This window comes from Heterocephalus glaber, unplaced genomic scaffold (genome assembly GCF_053883595.1).
Source record: "Heterocephalus glaber isolate CG9 unplaced genomic scaffold, H.glaber_assembly_v1.0 deba00000347, whole genome shotgun sequence".
NCBI classification, from domain to species: domain Eukaryota; kingdom Metazoa; phylum Chordata; class Mammalia; order Rodentia; family Bathyergidae; genus Heterocephalus; species Heterocephalus glaber.
The window spans coordinates 56,773,887-56,790,077 of NW_028258143.1; the positions used below are offsets into that span (position 1 = coordinate 56,773,887).

The following is a 16,191-nucleotide window of genomic DNA, read 5'->3' on the forward strand; positions in this document are numbered from 1 at the left end:
CGGAAATGACTGATGAGCCCTGTTAAATTCTGCCTTATATAATACATTTCAGTAACTATAGCCACGCTAAGATCTTACCTTTCTAATATTTAGTTGGTTAAAGAAAATAACTTTCTACCTGGCTTATGTAGACTTAGACTGAATGAGCCTTAGAAAGCACTCCCTCTTATACCTCCCCTTTACATAATTGCTCTGTAACCTTCCCCCTTCTCCGGGCCACAAACAGCCACTCTTTCTGAATATTGACTCTAAACAAGTGGGGCTTTACTGCTTTTCCAGGAAGCCATTTTCAAGTTCTGAAATCTTCAAGTATTAAGAGATTTTTTTTCTTACTAAAGTCTGTCTTCCTTTTACTTCTATTCCATCTGTCAATACAACTTCTGCCTTCTGTAGTTGTATATAATTGTCCACGGGTTCTGGCAGCTATTCGGGTGTTTAAAACAGATTTTATGTTCCCCCAAATCTCCAGTCCTTTGCTTATGTCATTTATTAGACCCTCCACTGTCCTAATCCTTGCCACATCTTCAGTTGATGTTTTTTAAGTGACATCTAGACCTGAATACACATCTCCCAGAGAAGTGCCAATGCTTCCCCTAATCTAGTCACTACACTAATAAATGCCATTTGGGGTAGACTTCAAACTGTTAGCTCACACTGAAATTGAATCAAAGTTATCTTTTCTGCATGTAACATTTTGTCCACATCACCCTGGAGAATATTTTTTAAGCCCCTGGTACTAAAATTTGTCTCTTACTGGATTTAGTTCCAGATTTTTAAAATTTTTGGATCTTGATTTACCCAGAATATTTTCTGTCCTATCCAGCTGTGTGTCATTATTAAATTGAGACAAATTTATCTGGATTCTCATCAAAGTAATGGCAGATAACTGTGGTACATAAGGTCCTGACTCATTTTTCATCCATGAAAAAGCATTGAAGTTCCATTTGGCATACTGTTGTCTACCTCAAATTTTTACATTTTGTCCACAAATAGGCTCTTTATTCCATTAGCCAACATCTATTCCAGACAAACATTAAACAATCAATTATGTTGACTTAACATTGTTGGCTGCCAGACTTAAATCCTGATAAAACTTGCTGCCCCGGAAAAATAAATGGAAGTCTTAGAGCCATCATGTTTACTTGTGTTTGTGTTTGGCCTCTGGCACACGTTTCTTTTCAAAAAACTCATAAACCCATTTTCCACTGTGTTTTCTGATGTGATCTGTTCTTTGAGCTTCATACTGGCCGATAGACAAACTGAAATCCATCCTTGCATAGTTCCATTATATCCATCGTACTTAGTTGTGCTAACATTAGAGTTGGAATCTACTCTTTTTATTTGATTCCCCCTCATCCCCCTGTGTTGGGGATCAAACTCAGGACCTTGCGCTTGCCAGGCAGGCACAGCGCCACTGAGCTATATCCTTGGTCCTTAATCTACTCTTTTAAAAAAAAGTGACAGCACATGTCATCATAAGAGAAAGACAGGGTTCTAAAGTCTAAATGCAGTGGAAAGAGTTCTATTCAGGGCATTCAAGGTGTGCTTCATATTTCTCTACCAGCCACTCACTTTCCATTTTGGGGCATAATTTCTTTGTAAAATGAAAATCTCTCAGATCCCTTCTAACTCAGTCTCAGTAATTCTGAGTGTATGCACTTCTGCCAAACACTACCCTTAGGTTTGTGGGGCAGTAGGTTAGAAAGTTACTCCCTTAAAGCATCCCCTTTAAGTCACTTATCTCACCTTTCCTATTTTGTGTATTTGGGCATCTGACTCATAGCCCTCTGTAAACAAATCCTGTAATATTTGGCCAAACCTATCATGATACTTCCTATGGATTCCAAGGTGCTCCTGTAAACCTGACTGATATGTGTGCCTGTGTTACCCACCAGGGAGGCTGTGTTATCGCAGATGACCCACATCCATTCCTATGCAGCTCTCCCGTTTCCCAGGGCGGCTACTTCCTATGACTAAATCAGAGTTAGTCACTGTACACTTGACCTTCACAGGTGGTATTAATGTGAACATCCATGCCACAGCTGAAACCATATTCAAAGTGGAGCTGTCATGAGGAATACAAACCCTTTGGCATGCATGTCATGTTACTGCTGATCAAAGGAATCTTGGTTCTTTACAGAAAGATCAAATTCTTATTCATGTCTGGGAAAATGGATCCAACTACTTGTGTTCAAAAGACATGCTCAGATTTTGTGTGTGTATGTATGGAGATCCAGGGTTAAGACTGAAATATTGATTTCTGATCCTTTTAAAATAGACTGCAAATGTGAAGAAATATTAAAAGCTTTAGAAATATAGGGAAATTTTTGTCAAGAAAAGTGCTTCTAGTTCTAACAGGTATGCTTTAGGAACATTGAACAAAGGTTTTCATTAGAGCTTTAAGGATGAAGGCTTTAGATCAAATAGCAAAATATGGGGGTCACTGTGAAGTCCTTTGCCTCTTAGAATCAAGCAGAACATCAGATTCATTAGAAAGTGAGTTATAAAGCTATTATCCTATAAATAAAGGGCAACAAGTGTAGAGGAGTTAGGAATGCTCTCACTCTCCCCCAGCTCCTCCAAGCCTCAGCTCCACATCCTGGACTTTTAAAGTGTGGTCCAGGAGACCTGGCTGTCCCTGTCAGTCATCTGCATCCAAATGAATTCTTCCCTAGAGGGCCAGGGTAAAGAAGGGGACAAATGCCAAAATTGAGTGGTAGGAGCAGTCAGGATTTCCTAATGCATTGCTAGCCAGAAAATCTCAGCTGCCCAGCATCAAGGGGTTAAAAACTATTCTGAAAAGTGTTTTATGTTCTGAAAGCTAAATTACACATACATGCAAACCATAAACATACAGCACCTGGGTAAATAAATTGTGACAGAATAAGGGCTGGGCTGTTTGCAAAAGGAATCTGGAAAACATTTACTTTTGAATGGTTCACATTACTTACTTTATATCTTTTTAAAAATAGTTTTGTTTAGGGGAAATAGGAAAAAAAGCAGAATTTTAATGTGGTTGTTGAAAGTAAGATTTTAGTTCATTTACTTTCCAAATCTTAAGGAGTTACAGAAATTGAAAGGGTCACAGAGCTACTGCAGCAATACTTTTAATACAAAAGTTGGTAAAGAACAATTCCCAGATGTAAAATGTGGTTTGGGATGCCCTGAAGAGATCATTAAACATTGATTGTTCTCCAAATGTGAGATCAAGCATCACTGGTAAACAATAGCAGCTCAGATAGTTAAGATTAGAAATGCCATGGAGAGGCATTTCTGGAGGACACCAACATGAACAAGTTGAAATCATCACAGAAGGATAAAGTTCGACAGTTTATGATCTTCACACAATCTAGTGAAAAAACTGCAGTAAGTTGTCTCTCAAAATGACTGGAAGTTAGATGTTACAACAGATAATTTTTTCCAAAATCCTGAACTGTATATACGAGAGTATAAAAGGATCATTGGGCAGGAAGAAGTTAGGACAACAATACAATAGATACAAAGATCCTCAAGATGAAAATAAAATTGGAATAGATGGTATACAGCAATTCTGTGATGACCTGGCACTTGATCCAGCCAGCATTAGTGTTTTGATCATTGCATGGAAGTTCTGAGCAGCAGAACAGTGTGAGTTCTCCAAGCAGGAGTTCATGGAAGGCGTGACAGAATTAGGATGTAACAGCATAGAAAATCTAAAGCCTCAAATACCCAAGATGGGACACGAATTGAAAGAACCAAGATCATTTAAGGATTTTTACCAGTTTACTTTTAATTTTGCAAAGAATCCGGGACAAAAAGGATTAGATCTAGAAATGGCCATTGCCTACTGGAACTTAGTGCTTAGTGGAAGATTTAAATTCTTAGACTTAGGAATAAATTTTTGTGGGAACATCATAAATGATCAATACCAAAAGATACTTGGAATCTCCTTTTAGACTTCAGTACAATGATTGCAGATGACATATCTAATCATGATGAAGAAGGAGCATGGCCTGATCTCATTGATGACTTTGTGAAATTTGCATGCCCTCAAATTGCTGGGACAAAAAAGAACTTCCTAGAATGTACATAGTCTGTACAATAAATACACCAGAAAATTGCACAGTCAATTTCTGCTGGCTGGACTGAAGATCAATCCTCACTATTCAGACGAAGGGTTGAGACAAAACTTTAAGGATACATTTTGGACCATATCATATTTCATTCTTCAAATGGTGGTTTGGGCTTGTCTTCTAGACTGGGCTGCTCTAAACATTTATAATTCCAACGTTGTGGAGTTCATCTTAATATCTGTGGTCCATCCTCATTTATTCTCCCATAAGTCTTAGAAGGTTTATGGTGATTATTTTGAGGTTTCCATTCTTGCATAAAGCACAATGCTGTCTTTATCAGAAAACAGTTTGGCATAAGAATTAAACATAATGAACATCACAAACAATTTATAAAAACTTAACTATATGCTTTGGGCTAGTTCCAAAGACTACACTGATAGCACTTCCAATGAGAGTGATATATTTAAGTGTATGGGATCTGGAATGGTGTTTTGGTTTGGAAGGATTTTCTTTTTCCTGGCAAATCACATGTATTGTTGACGTAAGCAGATTATCTGATGAGAGAAATGTCAAAACAACCATTGTGAAAATTTTTTAGGATAACTTGGTGCCTACTTGAAAAATGTATTATGATTTAGACTCTCAGTTTCAAAAAGGTTCCACAGAAATAGTCTGCACTCACCAGTGGTTCTACAGGGAGCTTTTATTCAGCAGATGTCTGCGGAATGTTAGATTCTTCTCTTGTCTATATTATGCACCACATAATTGGATTTCATTGTGCTTTTGAAATGCTCATATGCCTATCAAATAAGTTAAACTATTTAATTTGTTTTGAATGTTTTTAACAACACAATACAATACAATACAATATCCTAAATTTAGGCATGAGGGTTTATTTTGTTTTTATTTGTTTTCTTCCTTTTTGGTCATCGCGCTATGGAACACAAATGAAATTCTCTTAATTTATGAAAGGATAGTATGAATTAAATTTAGGAAATGGTTATGATGAGCCGTAAAGTGCAATCTATATAATATAGGTACTGCTCTTTCAGACAAGTAGGCCATTTTTGATGACTTCTTATTTTGTTGAAATTGCTTTAACTGCTAATCACTGTGGTTGCCAAATATTTTACTTCAGGAGCGGAGATTTTCAAACAAGCATATACTTAGTAAAAAATACCAATCTGGCTTCTATTTTTGTAAATTATTTAGTCTCTACTGTTTTTGTTTTACTCACATTAGCTCCATTTTGACATGAAAGCAGAATGCTGTCTTGTATGGAACTCCTTCCTTTGGGGTTTTTTTGTTTTTGTTTTTGTTTTTTTTTGGTTAGGGGACCCCCGTGAACAGCTTTCTTGCCTAAATTGCTCATTTTTGTTTACTTACTGTCATGTGAACAAGGGTTAATTGCTTTCTTAAACATTTCTGTAAGGCAAGTTTAAAAATGCTGAACTTCAAATTTTGGATGACCATGGTCTTTACTAGGAACAGATTTTGCCTGGTATATCCAGTTACTCGTTAGGGCCTAGTATTGATATCAATAAAGTAATGCACTTCAGAATAGCAGTACATTTTATGCTGATGCAGAAATGATTTCAAGAAACAATGACTTATTAAAATTGCTTTTTATTTGCATAATTTTGAAATTGACGAGATATTTTATTAATATTCCAGTCATAACTTTTAATTCAAGACTTAATTTTACCAAAAGAAAAATTTGAAAATTTCTATTCAGGTTATTGGAATTAATTATTAAAAGAAAAAAGAGAAGACTCCTGCTGTTTTCAGTGTTTCCTGATTTCATTTTTGTACATATAAAGAGGAATTTCAATTATGAAAAATTTTAAAGATATAAAAATATATGTACTTTTATTTCCTGTCTTGAAGATTTTGAGTTGCAATATTATTTTCAGATTATTTCAAGTATGCTGTGTTTTGAAATGAGATCCCATTTTTCCCCATTATAAATTATTTTCTTTTTTTTTTTTTTTTTTACTTAAATTCTTTTATTGGTACATTTTAGGTATACAACGCGTTGAGTAAATTGTTTTCATAAAATTCTGATATTGGTTGTGGCCTAGTGCCTTGGGTTTTACAGATTTTTCTTTTAAATGCGAAACCTTTTCAACAAAATAGTGTTTGTCATCAGTTTGGTACTTAAACATTTATAATTACTGTGTAATTATAAACAAAAATACATAAAGCTTTGAATATAATTACGTAGCATAAAAGTTAAGGTTGTTCTCTATGATGGCATCTTAAAATTAAACAAAGCTATTACTAGGCCTGAAAAAAAAAAGAAATGCATAAATTCAAAATTATTTGACTTCACAATAAGTCAGCACTTCTGATCTAATAGAACTTAGCACTTAGGACTTCAGGCTACTGAGGAATTATGCTGAGCCTACATATGAGTACCTATGTGACGAAGTAGTTTTTCCCTAAAGGAAAAAAAATCATTTCATTATGCCAAGGCTGTCTTTCAGGGGAAAGCAATTAGGTTGACCAAAGAATGAGATTGAGGTTCAGTAGAAAGTAATTAGACTGACCATAAGAAATCACTAATTTTGTAGGTAGGTCAAAAATCAGCAATATCATATGATTCAACCTAATAGTTCTATACTTTTCTAAGCCGAGTTGGGGATCCACTTATGGAGAAAAAGAAGTGAAGGGAGAAGAAACAAATATTAAAACTCTCACAGGATTTAGATAATAAAATACCTGATCAGAATGTGTGAGGTTCCCAATAGGACCCAAGAAAACTATTCTGGCAGTTGTGGATCGAAACTAACATTATGATTCCATGTTTTCAGAATTGATCTTTCATCAGAGATAGGCATGGAAAGGAGTGTGGTGAGGCTGTGGGACCAAGGCGAAAGACTTTTCCTTACCCAAGATACTACAGTATGGAAACAACTACAGCATATCCTAAATTGAAAACACAAAGGTAGTAATTAAGAACTGAGTTATCAGGGTACATCTGCTCTTAGTCATTGTGGGAGATAAACGAAAACAAAGTTGTTATGAAAAGCAGTAACAGTGTGTCTTGTTCATACATTCAAATTAATGGAGAAAAAATAATGGAGATTTGTTTCTTTGATAATTATTTATTGTCTCTATACCACAGCACTGTAATTTAAGGGAAGAAAATTATCCACTGAATCTCCCCATTAAAGTAATGTATAACCGAAGGAATTTTTGTTAAAGCATTAGAAATATCTTGAATATCAAATATCTTAAATACTACATAAAGCTATGCATTATACATTAATACAATTATGAGGATAAGTTATGAAACTAAAACAAACAGTCCCTGAAATGACTATTGAAGGCCTACACATCCTATACATGAATTACTTCTGAGTTTTGGACTTAGTGTCTGGTCCCTATGTAGGACCCCTCAAGAAGCATCAAAGCACAAAATTGAAAAAGAACAAATAGGCATTACAAGTTCTAACAGACATAACATCACTCATCAGTTTTGAACTTTTTACAACTCTTTCTTGGAACAAAGTTATTTAATATTTTGGGTAATTTCAAAACAAAATTTTATCTCATATTTTTGTTATAATGCTAAAATGTACCAAGTTCAATGTGTAACAATTACAAAGATGCCAAAGGCTAAATACAAAAAAATTGCAAAATTTACATAACAAATTTACAAAATTTACATTATGATTAAAGTCATTAACAGAAATTATTATGTATTCCATCCTATAATCTCATAAATCAAAGCTTTCAACTGCCTGGACTCATATGTGACTGTGTTCTTTCCAATATGCATTCTTTCTTCTTCAAGCGGTTGTTCTATAACAGCAGGTATATTTTTGCCGTGAAGTTCACAGTGTTCTAGAAACTGCACACATTCCTGAATAACACTATCACGAAGCACTATCATGTGCTTTGACATGTTTTCTAATAAGGAAAGGAAGCATCTTTTGGCATAGTACCAGGTATCAGTTCCCAGTTTCTTATTGTAAGGCTCCAAGCTTTTGATAACTCGAGAAATGCCAAAGTCATAATTTCCTTTGGCACAATAGAGTGTTCCTATCACCAAATTCACAATGCAGAGATGGTAGATTTTCTTATCTGGGTCAATGTAGGACAGCTGCTCTTCCTCCTTTTCAATCTTCCTCATCAACTCCTCAGCTTCTTCATTTTGGCTGGTCATAATATAGGAAACACAAAGGTTCGCTAATACTATAGCACTGACATTCAGGATGTTATCGTAATGCTTCTTGACTATGGGTTCATAGAAACCAATGGCTTCTCTGTATTTATTTTCCTGCATGAACAGAACATGAGCTACATTCAACCTCCACACATCATGGTCATTACAGAATTCCACAGATTTGCGGAAGATCTTTTCCACCATTGGATAATTTTCAAGATTCCAGTAGATTTTTGCTTGGGCCATCAATACAGGAATGTATTTCTCAACAGTTTCGTCATACTCATTCAATGCCTTTATGATAGAATCATCAGCTCTACTGTGTCTTGCTTCCTGTACTTGTTTCGTGAGTTTCCAGAGCTGCTCAGTCAGCATCCCCGCTAGTTCCTCAAATTTAATGAAGGCCTCTTCTGGAGCTGTCTGGCAAGTGATCATGGCATCCAAGAAGTCATAGAGATAGGGTGTGAGGAACTTATAAGTCAAATGGACATTTTCTGCCAGAACATCTGCTGCCAGGTCAAAATACTCATACTTGCAGTACAGCAGCAAGAGGTTGCCAAAAGTCTCTGGGGGAAAAGGGTTCTGTTGGAGCAAAAACTGTAGCTTTTCAAATCCTTCTGTAGGCCTGGTATCCATGTTCATGAGTGCCTGGTTGTGCAGGGTCACTGGGTCCAACTCTTCCTCCGCCCTCGGTGGCATGTCAGTGAGGGTTTTCTGGGCTACCTGGTAGTTTTTCAGCTGGTACTCTATGGCTGCCTTGAGGTTGAAGGCTTCCACCAGAGCAGTCTGGTGGAGGACTAAGGTATTGCCAACGCTGCGGGCATCTATGCCCTCAGTGGTCGTGCCCACACCGAGCTCAGGGTGCTGACGGATGCCATGCTCAATTATGTCAGAGATATGCTTCTGAGCTGGGCCATAGTGCCTATTGCTGTAATAGGCCAGCGCCAGGTTGTAGGAAAGGTCTGGCTGGTACCCTGAGGCCTGCAGGGCCGCAAAGAACTTAGAACACGCAGCTTCATAGTGTCCCTCCTTGTAGAGCAAACAACCCAGGTTGACCTGGCCATCGCGGTCGTTCTCTCCCCCACTCTCTTCTCCTGCTTCCCCACTCAGCAACTGCTCCACGAGGCTCCGGGCCCCTGGCAGATCGCCCTCGCTGTACTTGATAGCAGCTTGCAGGCGGAGGACCTGGCCGTGATAGGCTGGGTTATCCAGGAGGAGGAAGGCGACCCGAGTGGCCTCTGGATAAAGGCAAGCCTTGTGTAGAGCCTGGGCCTGGTACAGGCGGTACTGCTCGAGTTCTGGGTGCAGCTGGCTCAGCTGCTCATAGCACTCTGCGGCCAGCAGGAACTCCTGCAGGCGGTAGTAGCAGTAGCCCAGCAGCGACAGGCCGGCGCGGCTCTTCGGGCTCCGCTGCAGCTCAGTGGCCAGCAGCTGCACTGCCTCGGAGTAGCGAGAATCGCGGATGAGCCGGTACACCACCGCTGTGAACCCATCGGGGATCTGCGCGCAGCTCATTCCCGCCATAACCACCAAAATTGTTGTCTCCTCGTTTCCAAGGCAACGAGCCAACCGGAAACGGAAGTCTGTCCAGAAGTTTCTTTACACGGAAAGGAAACCGTTAGGAATAGAAATGAACCGAAGATATGAGTCTCTCAATTTCTTAAGCCTAGTGTTGAAATACTCAGGATTGAGGATGGTTAGGAATTGGGAAGACAGGAAACTTCAAGCCTTCCAGACGCTGAAACTCTACTTCCCGTCATGCACCGTTCTGGTCGCGTCGTCGCGCTGCATGCTGGGAGACGTAGTTTCTACCTGTAGGACACACGCTTTAATGGATGTCACTCTCTTTTTTTTCTCTCTGCTAAAAGGATTGCTCACCGTTTTTGTTGTACCACTTCGGTCTCTGGCGAGACCAGGAAAGGTTTAGGATCCGAGATCTCTTCCTATGTTCAGTATTCACTGTACGGTGTCGTTTCGGATTTGGTGACAGGAACGTGACTGAAAAGTCGGGGGAGAGGGGGATATGCCTTTGGATTCCCTTGGAGTAAAAGTAGAGATTGTCCTCAAACTCTCCTGAGGGCGCACTTTCTAAGAACAGAATAGTGCAACGGCCAAGAGTTCTTACTTTCCTCGTTTCCAGAGGATGGAGGGGGGGGGGGAAAGTACTGTGTATTGACCTACTGAGAGGATTGATTTAGATCCAAACATCTCCCTCTCCCTTTTTTCATAAATGACAACTATTACTGAGCATATGTTGGCGTTTAATTTAGCCATTCCCACTGTTTCAACTTCCATACCAGGTAAAATCTTTGGGGAAATGCATGACCTTATCTGTTTGGAGGTTGAAAAAGACACAAGACTAACAAGTGCTCCTTTCCTATGCATTGTTACTTTTCTAACTCTGCCTCCAGGATATTATGTGTGATATGTGGATGAGAGAGAGACAGAGAATACTCAGTTTTTACTTTTCAAGCATGTAATGGTGTTTTTGGGTATTCTTGAGCTGATTTTAAAATGAATTCTTTTTCAATTGAAAACAAATTACCCACATCTCCTCCTCCCCTCTCTGGCCAGTCCCCAAATTCCTCCTTTGAAGATCTCTGGGCAGATGTGCTAGACTGTACAAGAATCAGTCTTGGTTTTCTTTTGTTCCTTTTTTGTACATTTGGAATAGATGCTCTAAATACCGTATTTCTATCTCAGGGCTAATTTTATATAATTTAAAAAATATAATAGTGCCCATGATGAGAGAGGGGGGAAACTTGGAACTTAATTATCCTATAAAATTATTTTGAATCACTAATAAAAAATATAGATTTGACTGAACCAGAGACTGCAGAATTTGTGGCAGCGTAAGTACATATTTTTAAATATTAGAGCAGTGCTGTACATAAGGTAGGAAAATACAAAAACGGTTTATCTTAGTGAGATAATAGTAAATTGTGTGGTTTCTCAAGATAATACAGATATTTCTCTTTTAACAACCTACTGGTTAACGACCATTCACATTTAACACGGAAGTGTCCTTTTTTTTGTACAGTTCGGTACATCTTGTTTATAGAGCCTTAATGTCTTTTTTTGTACAGTGCATTTTGTTTATATAGCACCGTGATTTTTGCTGATTGCACTGTACAATATAGGACTATAGTTTTTTATTGCTACACATTGCAGTACTGCATGTAAGAGTTATGCAAATAAAAGCAAAGTCATCAAGTTAGAGTTTTCTTTGCCCATTTCTTTGTTCTGAATATTATAATGCTATATACATTCCTTATTTAGCGACCAATTCAGCTAACGATCTAGCCGCAGAAACATAACTCATAACTCGGTCATTAAATGAGGAATGCCTGTAATCATACCATACGGTATGAGGCTGCATCATGTGCAGCGCCTCTGCTGGTGACCTGGGGCAGGGCATTGTCTTTCAAAGTCATCCAGGGGCCAGGTATTTAGCTCAGTGCTTCCACTGCCTGCCTTGAAGCCCAAGGTCCCAAGTTCGATCCCCAATACCAAAAAAAAAAAAAAAGTCATCCACCATTTCTTTAGACCTCAGCAGCACACAAGGAAAACATTCAAGTGAAAGCATGTCTTTGCTTTGTAATTAAAGACCCCAATACAAATTTTCCTCTTCAGCAGTATTGCTGCTTATAAACTTTTTGTATATATAAATTTTGGAGCTGACACCAACCATATTTACATAGTACTGTACTAGATTACTTACATACTAATCTTATAACTACCCTGAATGTTGCACATTACAGATAAAGAGCCTGTGGCTCAGAAAGGTTGAGTAGCTTGCCCAAGATCACACAGGACCATAGGAAATGGTTGAACCATGTTATCTAAAAGCTAAGTTCAGAGAGAAATAGTGCCTGATGAATTAACTCAATTCATGCATGGGCCCAACTTTGAAGTAATATTAGTGAGTTACTTTTAGAAAATTGTTGTCATTTTCGTGTTAAAACAACCAACCAATCTGATTTGGGCAGTAGATATTTGAAATTCCTGGACTGAGTTGTAATAGTGAGCAGGTATTAGGAAGTACTTAGGGGGTGGTGTAGTTCCCAATCATCTGTTACAGTTATAACTGCAGCCATATAAATGCTAAAACAACTGATTTCACATACATTCTTCTCTCGATGAGAATTTTGCCACATTTGTATTCTTCTGGATAGGACCAGAAAAGAAACCTCCTACTGCATGAATACTAAAAAAAGGGACAGACTATACACCGGGAGGGTTGAGCGTAGCTCTGGATCACTGCAGAAGATCACTAGAGAAAACAGCCAAAGAAGGGCACTTCCTATACCAGGACACTCTATACCAGGGTGTCTTTCAACTCAACCTCTAGCTGCAACCTTTCTGATCTTCGAACCAGAAACATATATGGACTAAGAGATGCTGGCTAATGCTGCTCAATAACCAGGGAGTAAGGGATATTATCCTTTATGCCAGCCTGGTTGACAACCCTTGGAAACTGCCCAAAAGGCTTGATATTTTCAAATCCTTATATTTTGAGCTGTTTCTTTGATAAGTTACTATAAATTAAGATAACAAGACAGAACACAGAAACAAGAAATTGCCTTTCATAGCTTTAGCCTTTTCCTCTGCATTGCAGAGTAGTTATATTTGCATCATGAAAAAATTCACCTTTAACTGACTTCCTGAAAATTATGAAAGATAAAAGGACTATTTGCTCTCCCTCAAATAACTTTGATCCCTGCAGGAATCAGCTGGGGTTCTTTTCTCTGTGTTGTTACCTGTCTATGAGCATGGGCAATGAAGTGGGCAGGAGGGAGGCTATTCAGTGTCTTCCTCCTTATTTCATGTGATGTTGTTCCAGAAGCCTGGCTTGCAAAAAAGTAGGACATTCGGCTTAGACAGATGGAGGGCAGGGTCATTTTCAAAATGAAATGAGTGCACCAGCCACACTGTGAAATTGGCATGGCCATCACTGCTACTGTGATAGACTGAGTTTTATTAGATCTGTCATAGGCAGTTGGGGAATAGATTGTTTTTTAGGAAGTAGGAGAGGTGGGCAGAGATCCTTTAGTTAACAATTGAAATTCTGAAAAGCAATAAACTATGTGGAATATTGTATCATAAAGGATCATTTTGCTTGCAATAGAATCTTAAAAAATCTGGAGCATATATAAAAAAATAAGTCTGTGATACTATTCCCTGCAATAAGAAGGCATTTGGTGTTTGCAGTAAAATGATTTAATGCCTTATTGAAAGGAATTAGGCTCACAGGAAATGGTTTAGGGTTCATGTTGGATTTTGCTGAGTAAGGGAAGTATATTTGCCAAGTGGAATAATTTCATTTAGGCAAAATGAATAGAGGTGAAAAACATGATGTTTGGTTCTTAACATATTTATGTTTCTGCCTGCCAAGATATGATATGATAAAATCTCATGTGTAATCTATTTGGCAGTCTCTTTTAAAACTAATTGCAAGTGATTGTTTCTTATTTGTTTTGAAAAAAATATAGCCACTTAGCCTTGGTAAACATTGCTTATTTATGAGTATTTAAACCATAGCTATGGTCAGACATCTTCCTTAATAAACGAAAACCTTCTGCAAAACCCTTGTCATTTCAGTCTCGCATTCATTTCAGGCCATTTTTGTCAGGATGTCCAGTTTGGTCATCCTGGTTTCTCTATATTTTCTGGAAACCCGATTGACTTTTTGCCCCTGTGCATCCATTAATGATGATAGGACTCATCCTTCTGCCATAACCTCCTTTATTTTATACCTTACCAGTACTCAAAACAAGAAAGAAAAGAATAAATTAGTGCCAAGTTTGTAATGTAGTTGGCTGACCTTTAGGAGTATCTGTTCGATCTTTTAAGACTCTTAGAAAAGACACTACCAAATCAATCCTTCGGAACATTTATGCTAAAATGGTGAGAACATTAACCTCATTGTGAGATTAATTTTTTCTCGAGGAGTTCCATCTCTTTTAATAATTTTAATAGTATTATATCATTATTGATATACCTTGGTTTTGATCAAGTGGTTTCTGTTTTGGGATTTATAGTGTTATTATCCAAATTAACTTTACAAAATAAGATGGCTTATAAAAAGGAATTAGCAAAGAAGACACAATTGTGGGTACTACCATTGAAAGATTCCAGAGTTGGAGTTTGCTGTGGGATGTACTGGTGGATTTGTTACCCAAATTACCTTGAGTAATTTTTTTTTGCTGCTTTTACATCCAAGAGGCAAGAAAACTTATTGAAGTATCTCTTCTTTTCTCTAGGACTATTACCATTCAAACTCAGATATAGCCTGTATATCTGTCTGCATTTCAAAACAGCTACAAAAATAATAAATTGGATTGAAAGCATCTCTGATGTCCATGGTCAAAAGATTAGATTTCTAAGAGAAAAATACCATCAGCCTCTGAACACCTTTTCTGACTTGTAAAGTTTCCAAGCTGTTTATCTATGGCGTCAGAGAGCCATCTATAATGCCTTTGATAGGTAGCCATTCAGTTGTCACAAGTGACCAGTTTTCATTTGACTATTGCCTAAGATGTTACAGGCCTGGTCTGATTTTAAGCCTTGAGCACAGTATGCACAGTTGCCTTACTGGATTATGCTAAGCTTAATGCAAAGAATACAATTAGCTCTCCTCCAACCACACCAGAATAAAGAGTAATTAAGAACTAGATGGCAACTGTCATGATATTTGATCAGTGATATAATTGCTAAGCTATTTTTTGAGGCTTTCTTTGTGGAGAAAATCTCATGTGTTACGGTACAGATTTGCAGGGCCAATGCTAGTAGACTGAGTCTAATCTAGAAAGCAGGCCATTCTCTGGACCTACCTCTCTGGTTGCCTTGCTGTTTCTGTTTCTGTTTGCTGGCTGCCACAAGGTGGGCAGCTTTCCTGCACTGTGGCCTTGTATCACCATATTCTGTCTCACTTCAGGCCCACAGCAAAGGAAACAGCTGACCATGGACTAAAGACTCTGAGCTGTGAGTCAAAATAATTCTGTCCTCCTGTAAATTGTCTTTCTCAGGTATTTGCTCAGAGCTACAAAAAGCTAACACATCTACAATCACTGTTTTCCAGTTTCTAAGACCGCTACTATCTCTTCCTGGATACTACTACTAGCCTCCTTGTTGGATCCTTCCAAAGCTTGTGAGGCTCTTATCTCCCTTTTTTGTTGAGGGATTTACTTTGAGGAAGTACGCTTTTACCACTTAAACCCACTTTACTGTTTCTTTCAGGAGATAATTTGTTGTGCAAAATAGAACTCCCAGTAGCTTCTTTTCCTATGCCATAGTTTGTGCTCCTGGCGTGTAGAAAGTTGTTGCTCACGCCAGTGACTCTTGCTGCCTTAATGTATGGGTGTGTCTTGGGTCTGTTTGGGAAGAAATATTTTCCATATATGGTATTAGACACTGAGAGTGATGCTGAGAACTTGTATTGAGTTAGTGACTTTCTTCTTGTGAAATATTTGATAACATTGTTTCATTTTATAAGTACTTAACCAATGGATCTCTATGCCATGTAAGGCATCTTTAGAGATAATTTTGTCCTTCTCTGGACTCAGCAAATGGAAACCTGCAGGCTTTGCCTTCTATTAATAAAGAATCTAAGAAATAAACAAAAGGAAATAAAAAACATGGAATGGATCTCAGGTAACATACATATTTGAAAGAGGTAAATTCAGTACAAAACCATCTGATATCTAATCCCTGTTCCACCATCACCAACATTGTAGCCATGGAAAATGTTTTCAACCTTTGAAGAATCATAATTCTTGTATAGCGAAAAAAAGGGTCAAAAATTCTATGAAATTTAATACGAGAGTTTAAGATCACGCAAAAGCATAATAGATACTTAGTGAATTTTAACTGTTATTATTTCATGAACAGAGCTATTGAGGATTTTTTGGAATCTTACTAGGGTATCTTAGGTTTAAACAACTATAGCCACAAATTATTAGCTAAACA

General features: G+C 37.8%; 1 protein-coding gene and 1 pseudogene across 1 annotated transcript; one reads left to right on the forward strand and one right to left on the reverse strand.

Annotated features, from left to right (window-relative positions):
- The first annotated feature begins 3,166 nt into the window (after positions 1-3,166).
- LOC106010465 (DCN1-like protein 1 pseudogene) lies at positions 3,167-3,950 on the forward strand (annotated as a pseudogene).
- A 2,798-nt stretch (positions 3,951-6,748) lies between these two features.
- On the reverse strand, positions 6,749-10,221 carry LOC101717366 (intraflagellar transport protein 70B-like). Its single transcript, XM_004857761.3, has one exon. It carries the CDS (start codon positions 9,745-9,747, stop codon positions 7,753-7,755), a length of 1,995 nt encoding a protein of 664 aa, XP_004857818.2. The 5' UTR covers positions 9,748-10,221; the 3' UTR covers positions 6,749-7,752.
- Positions 10,222-16,191: the final 5,970 nt, after the last annotated feature.